Here is a 19602-nt window from a genome sequence, read left to right on the forward strand (position 1 = left end):
TTGCCTCAGCCTCACCTTTTCAGTTTCTTTTACTGTGTCTCTAGCTTGATGGCTTCATAGTTCACTCCCTTGCTGTGTTTCTCTTCCTTTTTCTCCTTGCTTTGCTTAAGCTAAAATATTCCCTCATAGCTAGTAAGTGTGGAGAAGAATAATGACCTAAGAGATCCCATAAACCATAAGATAATTGAATTTAACTTACTTACAATGAAGGACTAAAGTTCTTTACGGTACTAGAAGGCTCTTATAGAATCTCCTTAAAGTTTCCATGTATTTTCATCTAGTTCTTGATCCTCATCTAATTAACTAGCTTTTCTTCAAGGACCAACATATAGTGTACATTTTAAAAATGCTATTCGGTTTTACTGCTTTTCTTGTGCTTAATTATTCCTGTTACAAAAGATTGTTCTGTTTGCCTTTTAAGTTTCCTTTACTTCAACCACTTGATATGTAAGGAGGCATTTGGGGCTTGCCTTGGGAACCTAATGACCATATTTAGCATGATTTCTATGGCAGAACTTGTTGAATTAAAAATTTAAGTGATAAAATCCATAATTTTGGCACACAACCTATTGAATCATTTTGTGGCTAGAGCACAGGACTGGGAAATGTGTTTGATTCTTGGTAATTTTCATATTTATTACTAGGGCTGCATGGAGGATGCATAAAGCAGGCAAGGTCATCTTTCTTTCCCTATATATAAATGAAAATAAAAAGAGGAAGATGAAGGAAGAATAAATTAGCTACATAATGTATGTGCACTGTCTAAAATGGCCTCTAACTTTTTATAACTACTTTTTTAGTTAAAAACAAGCCTGTGGAGAAAATGAAAAACAAGCTTTTTTTCTTTTATGTTTTACAGATAAAGCTAAAGCAGTCAAAAATAAGATTAGAAGTTTGAATTCTAAAATTTGTAATGTATTATTTTTGATATTAAAGGAAGATGTAGATTCCTTCATGAAACAGCCTGGGAATGAGACTGCAGATACAGTACTAAAGAAGCTGGATGAACAGTACCAGAAGTATAAGTTTATGGAACTCAACCTTGCTCAAAAGAAAAGGAGGTAAGTGTAAAAATTTCCAAGTTTTTTTTTTTAATTAACCTTGTATGGCTTACACTTTAAAAGAAAATTGAGACATTATTTACATACAGTAAAATGTCCAGATGCTGAATGTTCAGTTTGATGAATTTTGACAAATATATCCACTTCTGTAATCATTGCCCAGATCAATATGTAGAGCAATTCCTATTACCCCAGGAAGTTCCTTTCACTCCTTTTCAGCCACCCCTGCCCATTGTCAGAGATAGTCACTGTTCTGATTATTTGCACCGTAAATTAGTTTTGTCTGTTCTTGAACTTCATATAAATGGAAGCATATGGTAACTACTGTTTTATGTCAGGCTTCTTACCCTTAGTATAATGCTTTTGAGAGTCACCCGTGTTTTGTGTGTATCAGTAAATTCGTCTCTTTTTAGTGCTGAGTCATGGTCCATTGTATGTGGATGTACCACAAATTTTATCTGTTTGCCTGTCAATGGGCATTTGGGTTGTTTCCCCATTTAGTTTTTTTTTTTTTCCCCCACCAAAGCCCCAGTAGATAGTTGTATGCCATAGTTCCACATCTTTCTAGTTGCTGTATGTGGGACGCAGCCTCAGCATGGCCGGAAAAGCGGTGCATTGGTGCGCGCCCGGGATCCGAACCCGGGCCGCCAGTAGCGGAGCGCACACACTTAACCGCTAAGCCCAAGGGCCGGCCCCACACCCCCATTTGGTTTTGAGTCTTTGTGTTGACATGTTTTCATTTCTCCTGGGTAATTACTTAGGTGGAATTGCTGACTTGTATGGTAAGTGTATGTTCAATTTTATGAGAAACTGCCATAAGTCTTCCAAGGTCGCTGTACCATATTACACTCCCACCAGCAATGTATGAGCGTTCCAGTTGTTCCACAGCCTCGCCAGCACTTCGTATTATGAGTCTAAAGATGGTTTTGAAAACATAATAGAATGAATATTGAGGACCTTATTCCAAAGCTTGTAGGATCATAACATCTTAGATGTCTAGTTCATTCTTCTCATTTTGCCAATGAGATGAGAGACCCACAGAGGTTATGACTTCCCTGAGATTTCATAGCTAATAGGCATAGGACAAAGGTATTCTTGCTCTCAATCCTTTATTTCCCTATAATTTTGTAGTAGCTTATAAAGTCAACTAGTTGTAATAAATATTTATGGATATCTGCTATGCACATGTGCCAGCATTCTTCTGTCCGTTAAATATTTATGGAATTCCTACTAGGTGCCAGATACTATTTTGGGTGAAATAAGGTCCGGTATCATCTGCTTTCAACAGGGACACTTTCTAGGGGCATGATAGATATATAAATAAGTACACAAAGTATAGCAGTTGAGGTGCTTTGGTACAAAGTAATGAGTTAGCACAGGGGAAGGCATGATCTTGAGGGGGACAAGGGATTCAGGGAAAGCTTCTAAGAGGAGCACATGGTTGTGTAGAATTTTGAAGGCTGGTTATGAGTTTGGAGGCAGAAGAGATGGAGAAGACTGGATGGAGCAGGTTTGGGTGAAGATCAGGAGTTCAATTCTGTACACATTTGAGATGCCTTTTGGGCATCCATGTGGAGATGTTAGGTAGGCAGTTAAATATATGAGTCTGAATTTTGGGAGTGACCTGGGTTGGAGATAAAAATTTGGGAGTCATTTAAAGCCAGGGGACTGAATGAGCTTTATCACCAAGAGAGTGCATGTAAGTGAAGAGAAGATCAAAGATCTGGGCACTTCAACAGTAAGAAGTTAGGGAGAAGAGGGATAACCAGCAAAAAAGACTGAGTAGAGGCTGCCAGTGAGGTCAGGAATACCAGGAGATCATGGGATTCTGGAAGCCAAGCTGAGGAAATGTATCATGGAGGAGGGAATGATCACCTGCGTTAAATACTGCTGATGGCTCTAGTAGGCTAAGGACTGAGAATGGACTTGGACTTAGCAAAGTGGAAGTCATTGGTGTTCTGGATGACAACAGTGTTGGTCCAGTGGTTTAAAAGAAAATGATGGAATGATGGAGACAGTAAATATGGAAAACTTTTTTGAAGAATTTTACCCATTTTAGTAGTGGGTTGGTTGTTTTTTTTATTTGTAGTTCTTTATATATTGGATACTAATCCTTTTAAGTTATATATGTGAGAAATTTTTCTTCCTTTTGTAATTTGTCTTTTTTCTTTCATTATGGTTTCTTTTTTTTTTTTGTGAGGAAGATCAGCCCTGAGCTAACATCCATGCTAATCCTCCTCTTTTTTTTTTTTTTTTTTTTTTTGCTGAGGAAGACCGGCTCTGAGCTAACATTTATTCCCAATCCTCCTCCTTGTTTTCCCAAAGCCCCAGTAGACAGTTGTATGTCATAGTTGCACATCCTTCTAGTTGCTATATGTGGGACGCGGCCTCAGCATGGCCGGAGAAGTGGTGCATCAGTGCGTGCTCGGGATCCAAACGCGGGCCGCCAGCAGTGGAGCGCACGCACTTCACTGCTGAGCCACGGGGCCAGCCCTCATTATGGTTTCTTTTAATGAGTAGTTTTTTGTTTTTTTTTTGTTTTTTTTGGTGAGGAAGATTGGCCCTGAGCTAACATCTGTTGCCAGTCTTCCTCTTTTTTGCTGAGGAAGATTGGCCCTAAGCTAACATCTGTGCCCATCCTCCTCTATTTTGTATGTGGGATACTGCCACAGCATGGCTTGATGAGCGGTGTGTAGGTCCACACCTGGGATCTGAACCTGTGAACCCCAGGGGCCTCCAAAACAGAGAGCCAAACTTAACCACTATGCCACTGGGCCAGCCCCTGATGAGTAGTTCTTAATTTAAATGTTTTCAGTCAAAATTACCCTAAACAGTTATTGCTTTTTGTGTCTTTAAGAAATCCTATCCTATATTTCCTGTCCTATACCCATGTTCAAAAAGACAAACTCCTATATTTTCTTCTAAAAGTTTTAAAATTTTGCTTTTCACATTTAACTTCTTAATCCATCCTAAATCTATTTTTATGTATGGTGTGTGGTAGGCTTCTGATTTCTTCTTTTTTTAATGGATTTATCATGGATATACTATGTGAGTCAGCACCATTTAATTTTAGTGTGGTCCAATTTAGCAATCTTTTTCCTTAATGGTTAATGCTTTTGTATCCTGTTTAAGAAATATTTGCCTGTCCCAAGTTCAGGAAGATATCCTCTTAATGTTTTATTCTCAAAGCTTTATTGTTTTATCTTTCACGTTTAGATCTATAATCCATGAATTATTCAGAAGTATGTTGCTGAATTTCAAAGCAATTGTGGGATTTTCAAGCATGTTTCTTTGTCCTCTCTATTTATTATAAATTGATAGTTGGATCTGCAGTCTTGATCATATTTAGGATTTGTTTGTTTGTTTGTTTGTTTTTTTGGCAACACTGCTTCATAGATTTGTGTATTGTTCTTCCATTAAGAGGCAGATAGTATCTGCTTGTCTCTTTGTATGATAATGCCTAGATCTGTTAATTATGAATTGCAAAATGGTGATGTTCTAATTCAGTTATTTCTTTTTTATTTATTAATAAGCTGTCATACTTCTGTAAAGAGAACCATCCCCTCATGTACTATTTGGTAAAAGTGGCCACAGGAATCAGCTCACCTCTCAGTTTTTTCCCTTGCTGGAGTCTTAGCCCTGTAGTTCCTATCACCTCAGCAGCTCTCTGCTGCCTTCCAACAAAGGAGGGGTTTATTTTCTCTAGCTATTTGAGCAGTTAGAGGTGCAAGTGCTGGTCAGCTGCCATCTTAACCTGAAACAATTTCTATCCTTTTTTTTTTTTATAACTTTTTAGTCTATTTTATTAGATGCATGTAATTTTAGAATTATTATGCCTTCTTGGTGAATTCAACCCTATGTAAAATAATGCTTATTGTTTAATCAAGTCTATTTTGTTGGATACTTACAGCTACCACAGATTTCTTTTGGCTAACAGTTTCTTGGTGTATCTTTTCCAGTCCCTTTACATTCAACCTACTTATGTATATTTGAGTGTACCAAGTAAACAACATATACTTATTGTTTTTAAATCCAGCCTATCTTTTTAGATAAAGTAATTTTTCTTTTTGGATACTTTCAAGACCATCACCTCTTTGGTTTTATTTCGCTATGGTTTGTCTGTGTGTGGGTATCTTTAACTATATGTCAGCTTCCTGTAACTATGGATACCCATGTGGTTTGCCTTTATCTGTAGAAGATTATGCTTTTGCGGGGAGCTGTGAGTCTGTATCAGCCTTGGACCAATTGAGCCCTGTTCCAAGTTCTTGTGCTTAATATGTGAACTCCCCCAGTGAGCTGCAAGTCAGGGCCCAGGCTCAGGTCTACAGCTGGTATTGCATCTGCCTCATGATACCTGCTTCTCTCTAGTCTTCACTGCTCTATTCAAAGCCTTTTCCAGTTGTTTTCCCTTTTATTTTTTCTGGAATTTCTCTCACATCTGTGATATCAGCTATGCAACAAAAACTGTTTTTGTGTGTGAGCAAGTTGTTTTGCAGCAGATGGCTCTGTTTAGATTGGATACTAACCTTTTTCTTTACACATGTTGTAAATCTTTTCTTGCAGCCTGTCATTTATCTTTAACTTTACCTTCAGCTGTATAAAAGTTCTTCAGTATTTCATAATTCTCTTGTGGTGACTCCTCTTTGACACATGAATCGTATGCTTTTTATCTTTCTTTAGCTGGGAATTTTATGATTATCATATTTTTCTTTTTCTATCATCTGTTAATTTTTTTCCTTCTCTCCTTCTGGGATTCCTGTTAATATGGATGTTGATGCTTCTAATTCTGCCTTCTATTTCTCTTTATTATTTCCTCTCTTCTGCTGACTTTGGTAATTTGTCTTTTGGCAATTAGCTGGATATCCATGAGTTCTTTATTTCAACTATTACATTTTTTATACCTAGTAGTTTTGGTTGGTTCTTACCGCTACTTGTTTCTTCTGCATATTACCAATATCGTGTCTTTTGTCTTTGAGGTATTTTTAAATTACTATAATCTTATCTTTTACTATTTAATTTTTTTCATCTGATAGAGGTTGTTGAGTTTATTGTCTTTATTTTATTGTAGTTGAGTTTATCAGATTATCATTTCTTTTACCTGTCAGCTCATATTCCCTCAGGGATATTAGTTACTTTGGCCAGTAATGTATCGTGGAGGTGGGAGTAGTTTAAGTCCCTTCTGCTGAGTAGAGGTAGGAAGAATGCTGCTGGTGTTACAATCTAGGGCACAGCCATTGGACAAATGCTCCTTCTCCCCAGCCAGGCAACTTGGCCTCTGGCGGATTCTTTCTGTCCCTCTGCCCTTGGCTGTCTTCACTGTCATCACCCCTGGCAGTGGGAGTGGGGAGAGAGACACTGCTGGGAGCCAGTACTACTATCTTCTCAGCTCCTCAGCCTGTCCTTCTCCCTGCCTCTGGCCAACTCTACTCTTTTTCTACCCCTTGCAGTGATGGGGTAGGTAATCTGAGTCACCCAGGGTAATTTAGAGGGATAAAAAACACCTAGAAAATTCTCCTTTAGCCTTACTTCTCTTTTGAAGACTTGGTCCACTTCCCTTCTAAGCTACTGTCTCCCCTCTCATTCCCCTACCCACTCCTGGGATGTATAGTAACAAAGACCTAGAACTGACCCAAGTGTCCATTGACAGGAGAGTGAATAAAGAAGTTGTCTTATATTCATAATTGAATATTACACAGCAGTGAAGATGAATGAACAAATCTTAGGAACCTAATTGAGTTAAAAAAGCACACCCCAGAAAAATGTTTACAACATGAGACCATTCGTATTAAGCTACAAAACCAGCAAAGAATATATTGTTTAGGGATACAAGTAAATGTGATGAAACTCTGAAAAAGAAAACAATGGACTGTAAACACACAGTTTAGGAGAGCTGCTAACTCTTGGGACAGAGCAGGGTGGGGCGCGGTGTATTGCTTGGACAGGTGCAGTGGCCTTGGCTGTCTGGTTCCTAAGTTGGCTGGGGTTGCAGCTGCTTGATTCGTTAATATGCTTCATAGCTTATATATTACGTGTGATATTTATACATACAGAAATATATGAGAAATTATTTACTTGAACAAAAAACTTAATCTGGACATAATTCTTATGTTGTATGTGTTTCAGATATTTTACAAATGAATACATCTACATCTTTCTAACATTTACCTATATCAACACAAAAATAAGCAAAATTGAGAGACCTACAACATCCATATGGAATTGTAAAGAGTTCGTAGAACATTAGCCTTCAAACTAAGTCAAAAAAAATGAATGCTAAGTGTATGTTTCTAGATTATTCACTGGACTATATTACCAGATAGTGATACTGTTTTTTTTTTAAGCACCAGGCTCATCTAACACATTTTTCACCAGGTCAGTAGCACAGGGTGTAATAAAGTTTGCCCTGCTGGCCTCCTTCACACATACTGTTACTTCCTTTATATGATGCAATAAGTACATTTTCATTATCATATTTAAATTTTGTTTACATACTGATCTCCAATAATATTTAGTTAAATGTATTCTGAAAGAACCACAGCTTTGTTTTTGTATCTTTAGTCTGTTTTGTTACAAATTACATTGTGATTAGACAAGGACCCCAGAACTATTTTGCACATTTTTCCATGCAAAACATGTTAAAGCCTTGGGTGGCTTCTAATCATCATAAAAAAGAGGTAAAACCTCAGTGACCAAAAAAGAAAAAAAGTTTCATTCTTCCCTCTCTAAGTGACTTTGAGTGTTTTTAGCATATTTTTATCTTATTTTCTTATCAGTGTGGTTGATTTCACTTGCAAATCAGTTGCTAGTAGTTTTTTGAAATTATTTTTTAATAGACTATTTTTTAGAGCAGTTTTAGGTTCCTAGGAAAATTGAGCAGAAGGTACAGAGATTTCCCATATACCCCCTGCCCCCTAAGCATGCACAGCCTCCCCCATTATCAGCATTGCCCACCAGAGTGGTACATTTGTTACATTTGATGAGCCAATATTGATGTTTATTATTAACTAAAGTGCATATTTTATCTTAGGGTTCACTCTTGTGTTGTACATTATGTGGGTTTTGACAAATGCATGATGTCATATATCTATAATTATAGTATCATAACGGAGTAGTTTCACTGCCCTGAGAATTCTTTGTGCTCTTATTCATCCCTCCCTTCCCCGCTAACCTCTGACAACCACTGACCTTTATACTGTCTCCATAGTTGCTCCTTTTCCAGAATGTCATATGTTTGAAATCATACAATATGTAGCCTTTTCAGATTCGCTTCTTTCACTTAGTGATATGCACTTAAAATTCCTCCATGTTTTTTCATGGCTCAATAGCTCATTTCTTTTTAGCACTCAATAATATTCTGTTGTCTGGATGGACCACAGTTTATTTATCCATTCACCTACAGAAGGACATCTTGGTTGCTTCCAAGTTTTGGTAATTATGAATAAAGCTACTATAAACATCCATGTGCAGCTTTGTGTGTGGACATAAGTTTTCAGTTCCTTTGGGCAGATACCAAGGAGCACGATTGCTGGATTGTATGGTAAGTAAGAGTATGTTTAGTTTTAAGAAACTGCCAAACTATCTTTCACAGTAGCTGTAGCATTTTACATTCCCACTAGCAATGGATGAAAGTTTCTGTTCTCCACATCCTCCCCAGCATTTAGTGTTGTCAGTGTTTTGGATTTGAGCCATTCTCTAATGTATGTGTAGTGGTATCTCATTATTTTTTGTGTGTGTGTGAGCAAGATCAGCCCTGAGCTAACATCCATGCCAATCCTCTTTTTGCTGAGGAAGACTGGCCCTGGGCTAACATCTGTGCCTATCTTCCTCCACTTTATATGGGACACCGCCACAGCATGGCCCAACAAGCGGTGCCTCAGTGCGTTCCCGGGATCCGAACCCAGGCCACCAGCAGTGGAGCACGCACACTTAACCGCTACGCCACGGGGCTGGCCCCAAGTATCTCCTTATTTTAATTTGCATTTTTCTGATGACATATGATGTGGAGCATCTTTTCATATGTTTATTTCCCATCCGTATATCTTGTTTGATGAGGGGTCTGTTGAGGTCTTTGGCGCATTTTTTAGTCAGGTTGTTTATTTTCTTATTGTTGAGTTGTAAGTGTTCTTTGTATATTTTGGATAGCAGTCCTTTACCAGATATGTCTTTTGCAAATATCTTCTCCTAGTCTGTGGCTTGTCTTTTCATTCTCTTGACAGTGCCTTTTTTTTTTTTTTAAAGATTTTATTTATTTATTTATTCCCCCCCCCAAAGCCCCAGTAGATAGTTGTATGTCATAGCTGCACATCCCTCTAGTTGCTGTATGTGGGACACGGCCTCAGCATGGCTGGAGAAGCGGCGTGTTGATGCGCACCCGGGATCCGAACCGGGGCCGCCAGCAGCGGAGCATGCGCACTTAACCGCTAAGCCACGAGGCCGGCCCTTGACAGTGCCTTTTACAGAGCAGAAATTTTTAATTTTAATGAAGTCTAGCATATCAATTATTTCTTTCATGGATTGTGTCTTTGGTGTTGTATCTAAAAAGTCATTGCCACACTCAAGGTCATCTAGAATTTCTCCTATGTTATCTTCTAGGAGGTTTATAGTTTTGCGTTTTACATTTAGGTCTGTGATCCATTTTGAGTTAATTTTTGTGAGGTGTTTAAGGTCTGTCTAGACTGATTTTTTGGCATGTGGATGTCCAATTGTCCCAGGCTAGTAGTTTTGCTATAATATAGCTTACCTGTTAAAGTCTGATCGGTCTCATCATGCCCATCATCGTTTTCTTAAATTTCTTGTGTTCAAACCAGTGATCCATTCATAATTTTAAGAGCAGTTGTTACCTAACTTGAAAATAGCATTTATCAACATAAAAGTTAAAGAAAAATTACCCAAAGATTAAATGAATCACTAAACTATATCATAATGTGGTGTGTTAGGTGTTCAGGTGATATCACACATTTCTTACAGTGTGAAAAGCACAAGCACTAAGAAGCTGTCACTGTACTTTGCTGGCTTTTAGCTAACTGTGACGTACATGTCTCTGCACTGAGTATACTCACCGGGAACAGCTACATGCAGCACTGGATAAGGAGTTGGTGGTTTCCAGTGGTTTTGAATTTAGAATATAATATTTGAATGCATGTTATTTAAAAAATTAATCTATTTAAAATGCAATGCTAATTAAATGCAGAACCTGTGAGTCACCTCTGTAATATGGTTTGCTCTAGAAATGTTAAATAATGATGAGGTGGTTGACATGTAGAACAGGGATTTGTACACAAAAGGCATTCCATAAATATTTGCTATTATATCTAAATGTTTTAGTAAATATTTATATCTGAAATATTTTTGATATTTTAATAAAATTTATTAAATATTTTAAATATAATATATTTTAAATATTTTATATTTGTGAATAGTTCCTAAAAACATAGCAATAGAAAACGCAAAGGTAGTAAGACTGTGTCCTGGTGTTTATTCTTGCCTGCAAAATACTAAGTTAACCTTTTTCTTATTCACAGGCTAAAAGGTCAGATTCCTGAAATTAAGCAGACTTTAGAAATTCTAAAATACATGCAGAAGAAAAAAGTAAGTGCATTTTTGTTTGTAAATAAGAGTGAACCAGGATACTTCAGCAGAGATGTGTCTTCCTTGACTCTTTGGTCACTGGTATTTGATCTGTGCTAGAAGCTCCAGTCTGTCTTCCTTGACTCTTTGGTCACTGGTATTTGATCTGTGCTAGAAGCTCCAGTCTGTCTTCCTGAGCACATGCACTGATATTACAGACAGTATGCTTGTGTGATAAACATTGCTTTGTGGCTTTCCCCCCAAAGTCAGGTTTAATTCTAGGGCCCACATTTTTTGGATTATTTTACTTAAATGTAGTATTTGCAAAACTTAAATGCAATTTGAAATTATTTTACGTACCAGAAGAAAATGTCTTATCTTGAGGTAGCAGCATCTAAGAGTTTTTGTTTTTGTTGTTGTTGTTGCTCTTGTTCTCCCTAAGAGTAAGGAGTGAGTCCAAGACTTATAGAGCTGGAAAGAATCTTAGATATTATGTTTCACGTTCTCATTTCACAATTGAGGAAACAGTGAGAGAGAGGTTGTACTTGGCCAGTGTCACATAGCCAGTTACTGGCAGAACTGGATTTAAGGATCTTTGAGTCTTAATCTGATACTCATTAAATAAAAGCAGGCTGTGAAGATTAAATTTCATAAGCATACTGTATTTAAAAGATTGTATGTATATATATGATTTATTACTTGACTGTTAGAATAACTACATTTCTATTATTTTATGTGGTGAATTCTGTAAGAGACTTCAGAAAACTGATTGGTTGGGCATGAAGCAGTGATGAAGTAATAATCATAGCTAACTCTTGTATAGCACTTACTCTGTGCCAGGCACTGGTGTGTGTGTGTGTGTGTGTGTACGTACACCTTCAGAGGTGAAGGGACTATTGTTATCCTCATTTAACAGATGAGGAACCTGAGACACAGAGAGGTTAAGTGATATGCCAAATTTACACAGGTAGTAAGTAGGTGAGCCAGATTCCATGCCCTCCATGCTCAGCCTTCTGGTTCCAGCATTCATTTCTTTTACCACTACACTTAGTCTGCATGATGATACTGTTTTAAATGGCTTAGGTTCAGCTCTGCAGTCTCTCATTTATAACTTTGGTATTAAACTGGCCTGTTGACAGTACTGTCATTCTTTTGAAGGAGTCCACCAATTCACTGGAGACCAGATTCTTACTGGCAGATAACCTGTATTGCAAGGCTTCAGTTCCTCCTACCGATAAAGTGTGTCTGTGGTTGGGGGTAAGTAAATGTAATAGCTGCAGCTTCCTTGGCTGACATTTGTAAACCACTGAGTTTTTCCCAGCCCAACAGTATTATTTGAGCTGTGTAAAGTGCTCATCTCCCTTTGACTGTGGAGGGAGTGAAGGGGTAGAGTTCAAGTGGTCCATATTAGAAACTGACTGGAATTGGGAATATGACAAAGATTGCTGCAGAAACATGCTCAAGTCTCTCCCAATCAAAACAAAACTGACCGAAACCCTACTTCCCCTCCAGCTAGTGCTTTATCTCTTAAATGCAACAGAAGGAAGAGCCATAAAAGTAAAATAGAAGGTACTGCTGAATCTCAGATAAAAATGTTTCTCCCCCATAAGAGTTTATTAGTTTTAGAAAGATCTTTAAACTTAAGGGGGGAAATGATTATTAACAAAAACCTTGAGGTGGTTAGAGTCCATTTTTTAAACCATGTATTTCAATTTTAGATAAGTTCATAGGCTTTGTCTGTGGTTTTTCCTGTCTTAGACTCCTCTCATTCACTTGATCAACAGCCCTGCCATTCCTGACTGTCCAGCTAGCTGTCCATAGATCTTATTACCTCAGGCAAGTTCCCATACAAAGTAGCAAGCCAAGTTTACTGCTCTCAGCTCTCCCTACTGGGAGGATTTCCCCTTGCTGCTGTCCTGTAGAATCACCTCTGAGAGGTACTCTGGTGCTAGGAAAGATTGGCAGATTAGTACACAGAAACTCACTTCTCTATCTCTTACTTCCTCCTCCTGATTTTTGTTAGTTGTGATATTTTCAGAGTTTGTACATTTAATTCTACAACCATAATCCCCATACTTGTTTAGTTTTAGTTCTGTAAATGGAACAGCTATCCACCTAGTGGCTCAAATCCTACAGGTCATCCTCCTTGGTTTCTTTTTCCTTGGCCCACATTCCATCAGCAAGTGGGGATAAGATGATTCCATAAACTAGACTGGGACAATAAGGAACTCTCTGGTAAGAATTATGACTGGAACCCACCTCACACAAGGATGAATTCCAAATGGATCACATACTTACATGAAATACTGACGCCATCAGAGTTTTAGGCCAAGTCATAACTTACTTCATAACCCTGGAACAAAGATGGTTTTTTAGGCCACAAAAGTCAGAAACCATAAGCAAAGTCAAAAGACAAACAATGAATAGGAAAAATATTTGTAACTCATATTGCAGGCAAAGGACTAACAGGTTTGCAAGGTGACTTGGGGTTGTGTTGTGGGCATGTCAGTCTTGAGATGCCTGTTAGAACATCATAGTGGAGAGGCTTGATAAGGCAGTGTTTGAGGAGTAAATCAACTAAGGAGAAATACTTGGCACAGGGTGCTTCCTGAATGAATGATGGATGTTTTTTGACATGAATTAACTGTTTTTGAATGTATTGTATTTTTTCTTGTGAAAAGTAATCAAAGTGTAGAAATTTTCTAAAAATAAACGTAATAAGAAACAACGGTAATTGAGGAATGAGATTGGGGATTTGGGATTGGAGAGACATACTTTTCATTGATTTTTTTTTGTCCTATTTGAATTTTTATACAGTTTTTCTAATTAGCATGGATTAGGTTGTTCAGTCACTAAGTATTTGTGTAGCACTTACTTTGTGCCACACACTTTCATGTTATCTCATTTAATCCTTACAACAGTCCTTTGAGTAATTTTTAAATTCCGTTTGTCAAATGAGGAAAGTGATTCAGGAAATGCCCGGTAGGAAGTCAGGTGATAGGAGGAGTGCAAAGCTGGGAAAGCTACGGTTCTCCACCTCCAGAGTGCACGCATCCCCAAGTTTCAGCAGTGACACCCAATCTCGAGAATTCCAGACGCAGTCATTTTGCCTGTGCCCTAGCATCTGTTGGAAGTAGGAAGAGGACAGTAAAAGCTAGCTATTTTTCTTATTGGATCAAATGTAGATAATGTATATGTCTTTAAAAACTTTTAAATTATTGTATCTTAAGCTCAGAAACAACTATTTAAATTGATTCAAATATAATACTATTTAGTGTCACAATGGAGGTAGTAGAAAGATAGGATTTAGTATCTAAACTTATTGGCTCTTATCCTAATTCTCCCATTTACTTACTAGCTATGCAAGCACAGGCAACCCGACCTCTCTGAGCCTCCGTTTTCTTAACTGTAAAGAAGAAGATAACTTGCCTCACCAGGGTTGTTATGAGGAGTAAATGATATAATGTATGTAAATATATTGTCTAATCCAGGGGCCAATAAACTTTCTGTAAAAGGCCAGAGAGTAAATATTTTTGGTTTTGCAGACCACATTGCCTGTCACAACTACTCAGCTCTGCCACTGTGGCACGAAAGCATCGGGGAATGGAGGATAGTTGGGTTCCAATAAAACTTAGCTTATGACAAAAGGCAGCGGCCGGATTTGGCCCGAGGGCTATAGTTTGCCAACCCCTGCTCTGACCTATAAAGCACCATGTAAATGTTTAGTAATTGTCATGACTTTCTCTCTTCAGGCTAATGTAATGCTTGAATATGATATTGATGAAGCTCAGGCATTGTTGGAAAAGAATTTATCGACTGCCACAAAGAATCTTGATTCTCTTGAGGAAGACCTTGACTTTCTTCGAGATCAATTTACTACCACAGAAGTCAGTATCCTTTCTTAAGAAAAAAAACAAAGGGAGGAAAGGAGAAAGATGTTTTTAACATTCTTACTTGCATTGCTTTAATGAGAAAAATGTCCTTATTCTTAGACTACTGTGAAGTTGCAGATTTTATGAGAGTAATAAATAACATATTTGGAACTAATACTTAAATAAGTTTGTAGATAGATTAATCTGAAGTGTGAAAATAGCAAATTGAAATTAGTGAATGAACATATTTCTTTCAAATATTTTCTCAAGACACCTTCATAGCTAGTTGGATAGTTTAATTCCACAAGCATTTATTAAGGATCTCCTATGTTCCTGCAACTGTGCTAAGCCATGTGGGGGGGCACAGGATGGTGAGGGAATCAGTACAAAAAAGAAAGAGTGGCAAAGTCTTGCTTTGTTAGAACTGCATGTGTAGAACAGCTAAATGATAATTTCATAGCAAAATGTAAGTAAGTTCATTTCATGTATGCAACACCAAGGCAATTTAAAGTTAGGGAAAGATAGATGTGAGCTGGAATTAGTTCAAAGAAGGCTTTGAGAAGATAGAACTTAGGCTATTTTTAAAGGCAGTGTAGGATTTAGATCAGCAGAGAGAACAGGCGGGGGGGTGGGTGTTTTGGTCAAGGGGGAGGGCAGGTGTGTTGAAACTCAGCTCTTTGCCTTTCCTCTCTGACCTGTCTCTCTTCCTGGTTCCTGTCACAGTCATTGGCTCCACATAGTCACCCAAGACAGAAACCTGGGAGTCGTCCTTCACTCCTCTCCTTTTCATCACCAAGAGCCATATAATCACCAGATTCTTGTCAGATTTCCCTTGTAAACCTTTCTGCCCATTGCTGTTACTCTTGTTTTGGCTTTCCAGAACCTAGACTTGGTAGTTTTCTAGTCTCTTTTCCACCCATCTGTCCTTCACACTATCTCCAGCATAAATTTATTGAGTCACACGTCTTATTTTTATCCTTCAGTGGCTCCTTGTTACATGTAAAGTATGCATATATGCACTCTGTGAGGTGTCCCCAGCCAGTCTTACCTCCTTCTACTCACCTTTTCCTGCCCTGGCCCTCCTCCAGTGCACCTTGGTTTCCAAATAGCCCTAATCAGTTATTCTCACCCCCCAAATGTGCCATGCCCTTTGCATTTCCTCACTTTGTTCCTCCTACCTGGAATGATTTCCGCCTGTTTACCTGGGTTACTCCTTTTTATCCTTCATATTTCAGCTCAAGCATCAGAACATTTTCTAATCCTCTCAGGGTGTTTGTCGTTCCTCTGTGCTTACTTAGCACTTTGCACGTGGTGTTTTATCTGTTTCGCATGCCAAACTGGGAGCTCCTCAAGTGTAGGAGCTGCACTGTCTCTTCTCCACAGCATGTAGCAGGCAGCAGGCACTGAGTGCTGGGCTGAGGGAAGGCAGGTCTGTTTGAGGCCTAGAGCAGGAGTTGGTGTGTGACTAGTAATGTGGAGACTTCATCTAGAGGAAAAAAACTATAAAACTTCTAGAAGATAACATTGAAGAAAATCTGGATGACCTTGAGTACAGTGATGACTTTTTGGATACAACACCAAAGGCATGATCCATGAAAGAAAGAATTAATATGCAAGGGCCTACGCAGGGTGGTGCTTAATAAATTGAGGATAAGAGATAAAATTATTGATAATTAAATAACACTAATTTAAATATTACATGTCAGGATATGGTTTGAATGATCTTTGAAATTTTGTGGATGAGGGGCTTTCTTAAAACTTGACAGTGTCAAGCATATATTTCTTAAATATAATACCATAGTTGACTAGATATGCAAAACAATTGTTGATTTGAGGCTTTAGCTTGGTTTCAGTGGAATTTAGTTGCAGTATTTTCTTTACTTTTTTTTTTTTTCTTTTTCCCCTTTTTCTCCCCAAAGCCCCAGTAGATAGCTGTATGTCTCAGTTGCACATCCTTCTAGTTGCTGTATGTGGATGCCACCTCAGCATGGCTGGAGAAGCGGTGCGTCGGTGTGCGCCCGGGATCCAAACCCGGGCCGCCAGTAGCGGAGCACGCACACTTAACCGCTAAGCCACGGGGCCGGCCCCCTGCAGTATTTTCTTATCAAATGATATTATAGCAAGATAGCTCGCAACACTACTTGTAACCAATATTTTGTGTGTGTGATTTCTGTCTTTGATTCAGTGTGTGAGTCAATACCTAGTCATTGCATATGTTATCTCTAGAATTAGATTTGCCTTTTCTTTGACACTTCCTGCAGATATGGCCAGGGTTTATAATTGGGATGTAAAAAGAAGAAACAAAGATGATTCTACCAAGAACAAAGCATAATGCTGGCAATTAAAAATGTGGTTCAGTTTTCCAAACATGTTATTTGAAATACCCCACAGTTTATCCTTAAAGGTTGACATAACTTTGAATGATTTTTTAACAGCAAGAATGATAATTAAAATGTTCAAAAAAGATAAAACCATTTTATTTATTTATAAAAACAAAATTAGTTTAAAATATTTTATGAAATTAGCAGTATTCTAATTTTTTTTCACATTTCCGACAAAGTAAATGCTGCTTTTATCTTTTTGTTGTTTGTTTATCGTAAGAAAATTCTTAGCTGAAATGGCTTAAAACGGTGAGGTATGCTATGGAAGCTGAATTCTGGACACTTTAGCACATTTTACTTTTTCTTTTTTGGCTGATGTTACTCTCACTTGATGTGGTTAAACCAGGTTAGAGGCAGGAAAAACAGTTTGAATATTTGCGAACTTGTTTTTCTTTAGTGGACTTTATGGTCCTTTGTTGCCATTATTTGTCTTATGTAAATGGAGTTTCATCAATTACTGCTTAGCCAATAACTGTCTATTATAATATTCTGTACTTTTCAGGAAATAGTAATTTGCCTTCCTAAATAGTAAGAGAGCTATTGAGACAACACTTTTTGTTACCCCATGTAAGTGCATAGTGTCTTTGCAATGCCAACACAAAGGAGATCTTGGCCAACATGAAATAACAAAATTACCCACTCAAAACTGTTGGCTAAGCAATTTTGTATTTCTTAACATTTCTCCATAGCAGCTGAACAGGAATATTATGATAGATATAAATCTGCAATGGTTGAAGAGTTGTGGGCTTTTTTATTCATGATCAAACCTCATAGGAATAGTAGAAAATCCCTGTGGAAAGCCGTTGGTACAGTGGCTCATACTGGGTGTTACAGATTCTGGTAAAAACACAAATGTATTATGCCATCTCCATGTAGTAAAAAGTATACTTGTACAATATTTTGTACTTGTATTTCATGATATTAAAACAGTGAAGTTAAAACTGTGGCATCGCACCTTTTTTCATGTTATTCTTTCTGAAGTTAACATGGGTCTTTTCACATATTTGTAAAATTTATTTACTTGCATGTATAACTACTGTGTCTCAAGAACGTCTTATGTTTGTAGAAACAACATAAAATCCCATTGGAAGCAATACAGATAAGCAAACAATTGAGAAGCTAAATCTGAAAGATACCAAAGTTCCTTGAGTCAGTTTTTGTTTCATAATTTTAAATTCTCATATTTTAGAATTTGAGGTTTGTAAACATCTTGAGATGTTATAGGTGCTACTTTTTCCCAAACTTTATTATAATAAATATATTGGTACAAAATGTCCCTGAGCATATTAAGATGGGAGTGATTTGCTCAGAAGATCTTTATTTTGTCTTAAAGTCCATGAAAATCTAAATATGAATTTTTAGGTATTCCAGGCAATATGAAGAAACAGCTTTTTAGAGATATGAATTACAGAGCAAAATTAATTTAATTTTTCAACAAATATATACAAACACCCAGTGTGTGTCGGGAACGGTATTAGGCTCTCTGTTAATTAAATAAAAGAAAGATATGTAAATCTTGGCTCTGCCAGATTGTTTCTCTTATAACAGTTTACATTTTCAGAATAACATAACCATCCTGATTTGACATGATATTTTCAAGCTTAATCTTAATATTAGTATAGTATACCCAGAGAGGATATGGGCAAAAGATTGACTACGAAATTTGATACCAACTAACAAATGTGTTGGAAATGCAAGTGAAATTTAACTTTTTCCATTATAAAACAGGTGTTCATTTGGGAAAATTTAGAAAATAGGGAGAAGAAAAGACATTTAAGTTCCACTTAGACTTCCCCTTTACATTTCTGTGTCTTCCATTTCTTTTTATATGCATAGGTTTTTAAAAACATAATTGAAATAATTTTGTCTTTATAATTTTTATCCTACTTTCTTAACGTAAAATTTTCTTTATATATAATTCTATTACATTAACATTATATCATAGTAGTAGTGTTTTTTTTGTGTGTGTGATGAAGATCATCCCTGAGCTAGCATCTGTGCTAATCCTCCTCCTTTTGCTGAGGAAGACCGGCTCCGAGCTAACATCTATTGCCAATCCTCCTCCTTTTTTTTTCCCCAAAGCCCCAGTAGATAGTTGTATGTCATAGTTGCACATCCTTCTAGTTGCTGTATGTGGGACGCGGCCTCAGCATGGCCAGACAAGCGGTGTGTCGGTGTGCGCCTGGGATCCGAATCTGGGCCGCCAGTAGCGGAGCGTGCGCACTTAACCGCTAAGCCAGGGGGCCGGCCCTCGTAGTATTCTAATGGGTGAACTATAGTAAACTGTGATTCACAGTTACACATTTTGGTTGTTTTTAAATTTTTTTCTCTATTAAAAGTAAGAAATGATTCAGCAGTTTACATTTTTACATAAGGCTTTTTCTTGTATTTAGGATTGTTCCTGAGACTAGATTACCGAAAATGGAATTATGAAGTCAAAGATTATAGCGTTTTATTTTCTGAGGTTGACTGTGAGTAGTTTTGTCAGTAGCAACAGCCGGGGATGATGAAAAACACGGCCATCACCCCTGCTGCCTCTCCCCTCCTCTACCTTATAGACACTGACAGCTGCAGAGGCAAGGGCCTTATCCAAGGCTGCATAGCCAGAAGGAGACCCAGATTCAGCTCCTGGGCCAATTTCCTTTCCTCTGTACCATGATGCCTCGCTCCTTTATTTAGAAATAGCTAATAACTAAATTTGGTAAACATGTTAAGTTCAAT

General features: G+C 37.6%; 1 protein-coding gene across 2 annotated transcripts in view; it reads left to right on the forward strand.

Moving 5' to 3' along the window:
- The window catches only part of VBP1 (VHL binding protein 1), a 75684-nt gene extending 57857 nt beyond the window's left edge, over positions 1-17827 (forward strand). For both annotated transcript variants that reach the window (XM_014779573.2, XM_004443563.3), the window contains 5 exons: positions 937-1061; positions 10583-10649; positions 11787-11885; positions 14381-14519; positions 16762-17827. In XM_014779573.2, coding sequence (XP_014635059.2) covers positions 937-1061; positions 10583-10649; positions 11787-11885; positions 14381-14519; positions 16762-16832 — 501 coding nt within the window. In that variant the 3' untranslated portion in view covers positions 16833-17827. The remainder of the gene's footprint in view (positions 1-936; positions 1062-10582; positions 10650-11786; positions 11886-14380; positions 14520-16761) is intronic.
- Positions 17828-19602: the final 1775 nt, after the last annotated feature.

This window comes from Ceratotherium simum, chromosome X (assembly GCF_057802395.1).
Source record: "Ceratotherium simum simum isolate JZ-2026a chromosome X, ASM5780239v1, whole genome shotgun sequence".
NCBI lineage: Eukaryota > Metazoa > Chordata > Mammalia > Perissodactyla > Rhinocerotidae > Ceratotherium > Ceratotherium simum.